The sequence below is a fragment of the Engystomops pustulosus genome, chromosome 3, assembly GCF_040894005.1.
Source record: "Engystomops pustulosus chromosome 3, aEngPut4.maternal, whole genome shotgun sequence".
NCBI lineage: Eukaryota > Metazoa > Chordata > Amphibia > Anura > Leptodactylidae > Engystomops > Engystomops pustulosus.
Window position 1 is genome coordinate 141,369,270 of NC_092413.1, and position 11,211 is coordinate 141,380,480.

The 11,211-nt window shown below is 34.2% G+C and overlaps 1 protein-coding gene across 3 annotated transcripts in view; it reads left to right on the top strand.

Moving 5' to 3' along the window:
* The window catches only part of CSMD1 (CUB and Sushi multiple domains 1), a 1,135,715-nt gene extending 1,128,680 nt beyond the window's left edge, over positions 1–7,035 (top strand). For 2 of the 3 annotated variants that reach the window (XM_072142316.1, XM_072142318.1), the window contains one exon: positions 2,754–7,035. In XM_072142316.1, the coding sequence (XP_071998417.1) occupies positions 2,754–2,913 (160 nt within the window). In that variant the 3' untranslated portion in view covers positions 2,914–7,035. The remainder of the gene's footprint in view (positions 1–2,753) is intronic. The other variant, XM_072142317.1, reaches the window with a different exon arrangement.
* Positions 7,036–11,211: the final 4,176 nt, after the last annotated feature.

Sequence of the window (11,211 nt, forward strand, 5' to 3'; positions counted from 1 at the left end):
CTTTGAGGAATTGATACAGAAAGTATATTGGAAAATTATATAACTTTTCCTTACACAAAACATATCAATTATTTGCTGAATGTGGACAACCCTTTTAAGCATGCAGTTGACCTAACACTTAAATTTGTTACCCTGAACAAGTTACTTTTTAGCAACCAGTCTGTAAAAATTAACTACAGCCCAACATTATGAGCTGAAGTCATGTTATGGGAAAAATGCTCTGGATCATTTGCACTATTCCCCTTGCAGTTAGAATTTATTGCTGTTCACAGCCCTAGTTCCTTTTTTTCCTCTCTCTTCTAAATAATCTGTGATACTATCCCTCTAATACAAAATACCACAGATTTTTCCTACATCATATGTTATCTCACACTTAATGACAGATGAAATTTGGCAGTTCAAGGTTTCACATAAATATGATTTTCAATTTTCATTATTTATTTAGTCCTTAGATTGAATCATTTACATACATCATCTGAACCTCAAAAATATCTCTATAATATGTTATTTTCTTATTGTGGCCTCATCTTTTTCTGTTCGAAGATAACACGTTATCTCTGTCCAATGGTCTGGGAGCTGGGAAAGAAGGAGGCGAACATAGGACCACTTTGTAAACTTACATTTCTGTACTTGTTTATACTGTTCCAGTCACAGCAATGCTTTTTTCATTAAATATAGTATAAAAAGTGTTTAGAACAAATATATATAAATATATACACAGTGAGTGAAAAAAGTATTTGATCCTAAGCTGATTTTGCAAGAATGGAGAGGTCTATAATTATTTACTGTAGATAGAATTCAACTGTGAGAATCTAAAAACATCACATTTTATTATTTTTAAATAATTAATTAGAAATTTATTGCATGAAACAAATTACAGAGGCCTACTATTTCCTTTATTTCTAGACCAAGATTGCACACACTACTGCAGGGATTTCGGCACAGTCCTCCATACAGATCTTCTCCAGATCTTTCAGGTTTCAAGTCTGTTGCTGAGCAACATTGAGTTTCAGCTCCCTCCAAAATATTTTGATTGGGTTTAGGTCTGGAGACTGGCTAGACCACACCAGAACCTTAAAATTCTTCATACAGAACCTGTCCTTAGTTGCTCTTGCTGAGTTTTATGGGTTAAACTAGAAAACCCCTCTTCAATACTCTTACTGAGAGAAGGAATCTTTTGTCCACAATCTTGTGATACATGGCCCCATCCATCCCCCCCAAAATACAGTGGAGTCGTCCTGTCCCCTTTGCAGAAGCCACCACAAAGTGGCTTCAGGTTTGGGATCATGTTTCGTAGGGTTGTCCTCATTTTTCAAAACCCAGCAAGTGGAGGTGATAATAAAAATTCTACTTTGGTCTAATCTGACCACATGACCTTCTCCCATGCCTCATCTGGGTCATTCAGATGGTCACTGGGGAACTTCAAAAATTCTTGACCTTTTATAGAATCATTAGCCCACAAGTTGAGGTGTTACTGAGGTAGATTGTTAATTATCTAGTGTTTTTTCTATTTTCTAATAATTGTTTCAACAGTTGTTGTCTTTTCACCAAGCTGCTTGGCTATTGTGTTCGAGTCCATCCAAACATTGTGTAGGTCTACAATTTTGTCTTTGGTGTCCTTAGACAGCTCTTTGATCTTGCCCATGGTGGAGAGGTTGGAGTGTGAGAGAGTGTGTGGACCGATGTTTTTATACAGAAAACAAGTTCAAACAGGTACAATTAATACAAGTAATGGGTGCAGAGTAGGAGAAGCATCTTAAATAAAAACTAACAGCACTAAGAGAGACAGAATTCTTGCTCATTGGTAGGGGATCAAATACTTATTTCATGCAATAAAATAAAATTCTTAAAATTCATTTGGGATTTTCTGTTTTTTTTTTAGATTATGTCTCTTACAGTTGAAGTGTACCTGCAATAAAATTACAGACCTCTCTTTTCTCTCAATTCTAACCTTGCGCTCTTTTATTAATGGGGGCATTAACCTGCTACATATATTATTAATGAGGGCACTCTGCTGCACATCTTATTAATGGGGGCACTCTGCTGCACATTTTACATGTATATATGGTAGTTTATTTTATTAATAAAAACATTATTAAATCCATAGATAACCCATTGTTCAGAACAGAAGTGAGTTTCTCTTGAAAAACTTTTTCAATTACAGGCAGTCCCCGGGTTACATACAAGATAGGGACTGTAGGTTTGTTCTTAAGTTGAATTTGTATGTAAGTCGAAACTGTATATTTTATCATTGTAGTTCCCGACAATTTTTTTTTTTGCCCCAGTGACAATTGGAGTTTCAAATTTTTTTGCTGTAATAGGACCAAGAATTATCAATAAAGCTTCATTGCAGACAATTTTAAGCTGATTATTGCAGTCTGGGACTATTTTAAAGCATCCAGAGAGCTTCACCAGAGGTCACAGTGGGCAGAGGGGTCTGTCTGTAACTATGGGTTGTCTGTAAGTCGGGTGTCCTTAAGTAGGGGACCGCCTGTACATCTTTTTACAGTTTTATCCTGTATTTGTAGGGAGAACTTCATTGTCATACCTGCCATAAGCACAAAGCACATATTATCCATTGATCTTTTATTGAAAAATCAAATAGCAAAGCCATATGTGTAATAGTGAATTGATTTGTGAATACTTTATGTCTTAACTTCTAGTTTTTATTATGCTTAGATTTTTTCTACTCATTTATGTGTTTATTTCAGTAATTTTTTTTAAATGCTTCGATATGTTATTTTATTTTACAGAGCGAGACCCAAAGTACAGTACAATGGATATGCTGGGCATGAAAACAGTAATGGACAAGCATCATTTGAAAATCCAATGTATGATACAAACTTAAAACCCACAGAGGCAAAAGCTGTTAGATTTGACACAACACTAAACACAGTTTGCACAGTGGTATAGCCTCTGGTGCCCAAACAGACTGATTTATAGCCATACCTCTGATGGACAAGCAGAAATTCCATTGGTGCCCTAAACCAATATCTATTACTTCTGGCTTTCCTGCTGCAATCTTAAATACCATTGATCAGCAAACGGTACATGCATCTAGTTCTTGATTTCAATGAGTTGAGTCTTCTGAAGATCAAGTAACAATGTCCCTTCATTTCCAGTAAAATTACAATGCCTGGCTGCAAGCTGCTTACCATCAAAGAATATTTCAGGAAGACAAGATTCATGCCACTATGTTATTTTTAAGCCACATATATGAAAACATGTACGTGGCAGAATGCCTTCCGTTGCAATATTTTGGGCACTTGGATCATCTATGTCCTGTGATGGTTGAATATACCACAGAACATCTATATTTTTTCTATTCCAAGAAACGTAAATGTCCTGGATGACACAGAGTAAACCTGAAGGAGAGGACAACCTGAGTTGTGGTTGCAAATATAACAATGCTTTATCATTAAATCAATGACACTTTGTAACCATTTTGAGCAACCAGATTTATCAGACACTCTTTGTGCACTGGGCGGTTTGCAAATTTTTTCATTCAGCTGGTGTTGCAAAATATTCCTGCACAATTTTTTTGCACTAGTATGTCTGAAATGAGTGAATTCCATGTCATCAACAAAAAACAGGGTTTATAATGAAAATGTTATATTGTTAAAAAAATATATCCATCCTCATTTACCACCCATTTCACTTAACACCAGGTCTCACGGTTCTGGAAGTCATAATGAGTCATCCTTTCTTAACAAAAAGAAACTGTGTTTCTGTTCATTTTATTACAGACAGATTTTACATCATCATAAACAATGACATTGTGTCGAGAAGCAGCAGTCGATTTTTGTACAATATATATTTTATGTCTTATTTTCTTATAAAAATAAATAAATAAAAAACAGGGTTGACATTAAAAATTTGTATTATACAATTAAACAGCGGGTGTTTGACAATTCGTGAAAAGTTATTTATTCAAACAAAAATTAATCAGGTACAGTACTGTTTATATCATTTGCATATGACGGTTCCAAAAATTGCAATTAGAATGATCTGAAATTCATGTTGAATCAGTCTCAGTGTTAGGGCTCTTTCACATTGGCTTTGTTTTTCACGTCTGTGGTTCAGTGATTTCCACTGAAAAGTCATTGATTTCTATGGGTATTTTCACATCGGCTTGTACTTTCATCTGTTGAAACATGTCTTATTTTTTCATTGGTGCGTATCACAGTAAGCAAAAGAAGTCCAGAAAAAAACAAAACAATGAAACATCTGTTTTATTTTCACTGAAGAGACTGAAAAACCAGATGTAATATTTTCAAAGCAATGTTAAACCTTTATTTTTTTGCGAACACAGACAAAACGGAAGAAAAATTAAGACACAACCGAGTAAGACGCAATGGATGCACGACTGAAGCTGGGCACAAACGCAAATGTGAAAGAGCATTTAGATTGTGTTAAAAACGTCATTAAAGGGGTGTCTCATGAGCACCCTTTCTATTTTCATTGTTTTATAGGCATGTAGATAAAAAGGGGTCTCCGAACAGGGAAGGAGAGGAGCTGGGCTGTAAACTTGTTGTGCATCACAGATCATGTGCATAATACTGGTGGTACAGATATTTGCATTTATTCTGCCTGATTACCTTGTATTCTACATATTGAGGCCTTAATAATCAGAAAAATATGGAAGATTTTGAACAATAGGCAATATTTCTACTAAGTATTCACTAAAAATTAGATTTATGCCAAGCTACCCTAAATATGAAAATAAGTTGTGTTATAATTGCAGTATTCATACATGATATAAAACAAGAAGACTGTAAAAGGAATTGTTATATCTTTGTTAATATCCAAAGATAACTACCACTCCAAAATGTAATATCTTTATTAGTCAATAGCACAGAATTTTCAGAAAATTACAGCTTTTGTATAAACCATATAAGATCAGAGAATCATATACCTCACAGTTGTTTACTATAAAAATAAGGACATATTGACTCACAGAAATGAGATGCGATGAAGTCATATTCCTGGTAAACTTTCTTGGTATCCTGTTTGACTTACCATCATGGTCTCATTTTAATCAATTATCAGAATGTTTAAAAAAAATTGTATGTTTAGCTATGAAACATAGCTGTTCATGTACTGAGTGTATTGTAATGTTTAATAAGAGTCCTAATAACAAAAATTGACTAGAACACGTGTGGAATTGGAGAAAAGATACTCCATTGCAGTTTTTCTTTTCTCAGAACCTTGGGTTTTACATCACATTTTGTACTAAAATCATAAAAATGAATGAGATTTTAGTTTCAACAGATAAACAGAAATTCATAGAATATAGTAATGTGTGTGTGTGCCCAAATGCCAAGGTAATCTTTAATCAAAAGAAAAGTCAGCAAGTCACAATTTCTCTAAGAAACACTTGCAGGGGAAAATGAAGTACAAACAGTAGAGACAAACACGACAGAGAAGAAGAACTATGTTGTAGTTTAATCTTAAGTATTCTTATATATTCTAATAATTCTAACTGAATGAGCTTAGCGACTATAAGGCTACCTGCTCATGAACTTGTGCTCTTTTCAGGCTGCAAACTATGTATCCATGGTCCATTTTTTGGTTCCATGTGCCATTCATTTGCAATTTGTTGCCAAACCATTTGTCCGCAAAAATATCTTCTGTATATCATCTTTGTCTTTGGGCATCTACAAAAAATAAAGATGAGAGCATGTGTTCGAACTTGTGTCCATTAGAAGTGAATAAAAATATTGAACGTCACTTGGATAGAAAACAAGTGCTGTCCACTAAATAAGGATAATTGTTAGGGTACACTATTGAATGACTGTAAAAATCTTAAAATTTTTAATGGTTCCATTATAAATTGGATAACACACAGATGAAAATAACTCATGCAAAACGGCCTTGAAAAATTAGCTCTACACAGTTTTTCATAGTTGATTTTGACAACTGTCATGTGCAGATAGCCTAAATGTTGTTAACACGCTGAGACCAAAAGCTACTTCAAATTTCCTCCTGGCTGAGAATGAAAGCTTTTTTAAGTGCATGGTTTTTTTTAGAAGGCTTCAGATGTCTGAGTTTTTGCATCCCTTACAGCTTGGGGGAGACAAGTTTACTGTTAGAACAGGCTGCTTTCATGGAGTGAGATAAAACATTGAAGGCATCCTGAAGAATTCAGTGCTTGGAATAGGGGTCAGTGCTCAAAAAATTATTCCCTCTTTTTTTCTGAAATATACCTTTATTAAACTTTTCCAACAGAGATGCTTAGTTTCTAATTCATTTGAAAGTACAAACTTGTTGGCTTGCTTCAATTTCAAAATTTTTTTCTTTTATTAATTATAAAAAATGTATTGCATTACATATACCCAATCACACAGAATAAAATTCTAAATTCAAATATTCTACAATATTGTCCATATACATTTATTACCCTATATTTAAAATAGATACATACCCTTTTTAAATTATCATTTTGTAAAGGGATTTATAGTTACATTAGTCTTCTTCTCCCTTCTTTTGCTCTACTTCTTCCTCCCCTCCCCATCCTTTCTACTTTCATTAATGTCTCAATAGAATTTTATAATACAAAAAGAGAAAGAAAAAAAAAAAATTCTTTTCTTACTCTGTTCCATTCTTGCCCCTCCGTCCACTATTTTAAAAAAATAAATTAAATTTTCTTCCATCCTTCTCACCCTAAACACATGGCTCCTGCCTCTTTCTCAACTGCTTCCCTTTTTCCTTTACTTTCCTATATAAGTCCTAGTCCATGTGTCCCACATCAGCATATATTTTCTCAATCCTCTTTCTCGCTTGATTATACAATGTTATGTGCTTATCCACATATTAATTGTAGGTGGTTCTTTCTCAAACCATTTTAATAACTCGCATTATAGTTCAGTTCTACTTTCTAATGCTACAGCTTAGCATACATCCAGATATACATGCCTCCTAGGCTGTTACCTTTGTGCTGGATGAAGAACCATAGATCCATACTGTGCAGTCACCGGCTGTTTCTCACTGCCTTCAGCATAGACTGTAAATGTGCTGTATTGAAAAGTAAAAATACTACAATACAATGATTTAGAAAATATATATTTGATGCCTATTAAATTATAAATAATAAATATAAACTAAAAAGTTAAAAAGCATTTTATACATTTCATACTATTATACCCTTTGGGATTAATTTACTATATTCCAAGTAAATACTTTTTGCACAAAGTTTTAAATAAAATATCAAAGAAATTGTATATCAATGATACTGCATTTTTTTTTTCTCCCAGTCCAAATGTTGCTTCCCGTCTACACACCGACAGTGGCATGATATGCTTTTAGTCCATCAAGTCCATCAAATCCAACTTATAAATCATGCATATCATACATGTGAACATGTGAAATAAACCAGCATGGAAGAGCAGGTTTTTGAAAGAATTCAGTTCTTGTATTGTGATACAGAGTATGTAAGGAGTGAGTTATGGAAATTAGACTATGGCACTGTGTGCCCTTGTGTGCCTCTTGGATACTCTTAAAAATGTTCCATCTATGCACCTTTTCATGTATTTCGAAAAAAAGAGGTGAAAGGTTCACATTGTGGCATATTTATTGAAAAAAGTCTAAGCTAGACAGTGAATATATGTAGATTTATCAATGTGTCTAATGCTTAATGATAAATCGTCCATGATTTAAGTCCGTCTAGTCTACCACTTACCACTGTTACTATGGTGAAAAGCATTTTAGAGTTTCTTTGATACAAATTATAATACAAATGGTTGATCTATGTCTGTGGACTGTAAGATAGCTTGATAAATTCAATATTCATTGAAAGTTTTGTAAGAAAATATTTTAAAGTCATAGGCAATTGATTATGTTTAGGCAGGACATTTGCGTGTGTCTTTTCTTGTTTTTTTTCAGGTTTTGGCCTTGTTTGATTTATCTAAAAGGTTGATATATCAGTCAGCTAAGTCTCTGGGGTTTTCACAACTTTTAATAAAGTCCCACAAAAGTCTTAAACTCTGTAACTTCTTTTAAAGGTTTTCCTATGCCTTGTTAGGACAGGGGTTTGTTTAAGACTTTTTAACCACAATTTGTGCCAAAATTGTGACTTTTCATACATCACATCTGGATTTTAAAGATAATAAAATATAAAGATAAACTAAAAAATTCTTCCTCGTCTAACTTTGCTAGGCACACGGAAAAGTCACAAATTTGTGCACAAATATGTCAAATGTGCCAAAAAAGTCACAAAAATAAGAAAAAAAGAGAAATCCTAATCAAAATTACCCCCATAAAGTAATTGTGGTATGGCCTTCTTAATCTATTAAGCCAATAGGGACAAAAAGAAAGGTACTTGACTGAAATCTGGTATTTCATACCCGACCAACGGCATCAGAGATTTTACACCATAATCTTGATTTCCTTTATATTACTTTATGTGGCTTAGTTGGTTAGGAAATACATGTATGGGTCAGCCTTTATATTTAAAAGAGTTATTACCTTTATTTTTGCATTCAAAGTCAATTACTTTAAGGCACTTAACATACAACCCACAGCACAAAGTGATATTTTTATCTAAGTGGTATCAAAATTAAACTTCAACACAGTGTATCAGCCTAAAATTTCCTTCACATTGCCTTAAAAACTTGACAAGCCGGGATTACTTGGAAAAAAAAAAGCTATAGTTAGCAGCACAGAATGCGGGACAAGATCTCCAGTGCTCCAAGCTGCTAATTATGCACCTCTCTCTCCCATGCTGACATCACCTCTGTCTCCCAGCAGGGGAGAGGGAGTTGCGGGGTGGGCATAATTAGCAGCCCGGACCGCCCGACATATTGTCCCTCTTCTCCATGCTGCTGATTATAATTTTCTTTTCTAGGTAATCCTGGACTCAAGACTAGCGATAGACATCGCTGGGATCCAGGTGAAGAGGAGTGGGGTTCGTTATTAATAGGTTTTTTTTATGTTTTTTAGGTGGTTGATTTTCTTTAAAATAACTGTTACTAAGTTAAATAAAAACAAAGCATCCAAATCAACAAAAAGTCAACACAAGTTTCAGTGGTTATGACTGTGTGTATAACATTAAACCACTAAATACAGTAGTTGGCTGTAGGGGCCACATACATGGCACTTCATCACTGTAGGAGAGCTGAAATGCTGGTGGAAGGCACTGAAAATGTGGTTGTGGTTTTTTTCTGTTGTCATGTCACCTGCTATTTGTGCATTTTCAAAATTCGAAACATTTTATATAATTTGTTTTCCCTAAAAATGAAGTTTGTGTACATAAAGATTGACCACCTAACATTAATTAAAATGTTAAAAAACCCTTTTACAATGTTTTTCATGCAAAACATGAGGCTAATGTATTAAGACTTGTGCACCATGCCATGTACATAATTGTGCCTTTTCTATGCCATGTACACCAAAAAATATGTACCATATTATTCTGTAAAATATGCAAATAGGATACAAGGTAAGTACAATTATGTAATTGATTGTTTGGACCTGGGATGTCTAAATGGCTTGCAAGGGGCTAGTTAAAGACTGCATGTAAAGGAACATGTACCAATTAAGGATAACTTAACAGACAGGTTTTTATTTTCTCAAACTTATATGTTATAAAATCTATAGACTGAAAGCCATGCAAGTTATAGTAATCCAACAAATCTGACAACTTCTCAATTTCCTAGTGTTCCAGAGTTAGTACATAGTCAAAACCAGCCCCACTGGTAGCTGCTGAAGTGTACACTTTTAAAGAGTATAAATGCATGTTTAGGATACATGAGTATATAAAAGGTAAAATTTCTTCATGTGTTTCTTACACTACAGGCGATCCCCTACTTAAGGACACCAGACTTACAGACAATCCATAGTTACAGACAGACCCCTCTGACCTCTGGTGAAGCTTTCTGAATGCTTTACTATAGTTCCAGATTGCAATAATCAGCTGTAAGGTGTCTGTAATGCAGCTTTATTGATAATCCTGGGTCCCATTACAGCAAAAAATGTTTAAACTCCAATTGTCACTGGGGCCAAATTTTTTTTTGTCTGAATCTACAATTATAAAATATACAGTTTCGACTTACATACAAATTAAACTTAAGAACAAACCTCCAGACCCTATCTTGTACGTAACCCGGGGACTGCCTGTATATTGACTTTGAGGCTTACATGGATATAAAAGAACTCTACCATCAAAATCAAGCATGATAAACTAGGCATTGTGACTGTAGTAATATTATATTTGTTATCTATGGCCTACTTCCTTCTAAAATCAATATATAAAATTCTCCTAATGAGCCCTAAGGGCTCTAGGGGTGTTACCGAAGCACCTCAATGCTCTAGGTTTATAGCCTCAGCACTTCACACTTTCCTATCCTTGCTATAATCTCATGGCAGCAGTCAACATTTCAGCACACAGTGGAAGAGAGGAATTTCTCCTCACATTTTTTCTGTAATTCACCATTTGTTTAGCTCCTAACTAGAGGAATACACATGCAGAGGGGGCACAGTTAGAAATTGATAATGAAAACATTAGTTACAATATATGATTGTGCTTAGGGTTACACCTTAGTTTTGCATAAATGTTATTAATCGCAACAGAAAAAAATCTCAACCCTATTAATCTCATACAGAAGAGTTTTTTGTGTGTTGAATTTAGTAGACTATCTGGCTTGTATACATATAGCAGATTTATTAAAATAATCCCACCTATTAATAATCTACACCACATAGTGACTCTCACGAATTTAAGATACAACCTTCATAGAAAACCTGTTGGGTCATGATTCCTGTCCTACTCCATACCTGTTTAGAAAAGTGGCAAGCATGGCATAAATGCCAATATTGTCAAAATGAAGGATGGTTTTCATGCCTTGTATGCCTCAAACCTCCCACAAATATAATAAATTGGTTCCAATATTTCTGGCCATTTATTTTAACAATTTAAACGTATACAATATTAGTATATTTTATAACACAAAATGCAACCCACAATAATTTTTAAGCCACAGAATATTTTTCAATATTTTTCAGTAGTAATCTTTGCAAGATAATATGCAGTTGAGTTTTAGTTGTATCATGTTCACTATATTTATATTTGAGGAGAAATGAAAATGTGCAATAACTGAATACATTTATAATAATACCCAGCAAGAATACATGAAAATATATAATAAAGGAAATCTACCACCAGGATGAAGGATTGTAAACCACTGACATGCTGGTGTGTGGCCCCTCTAGTAGAAT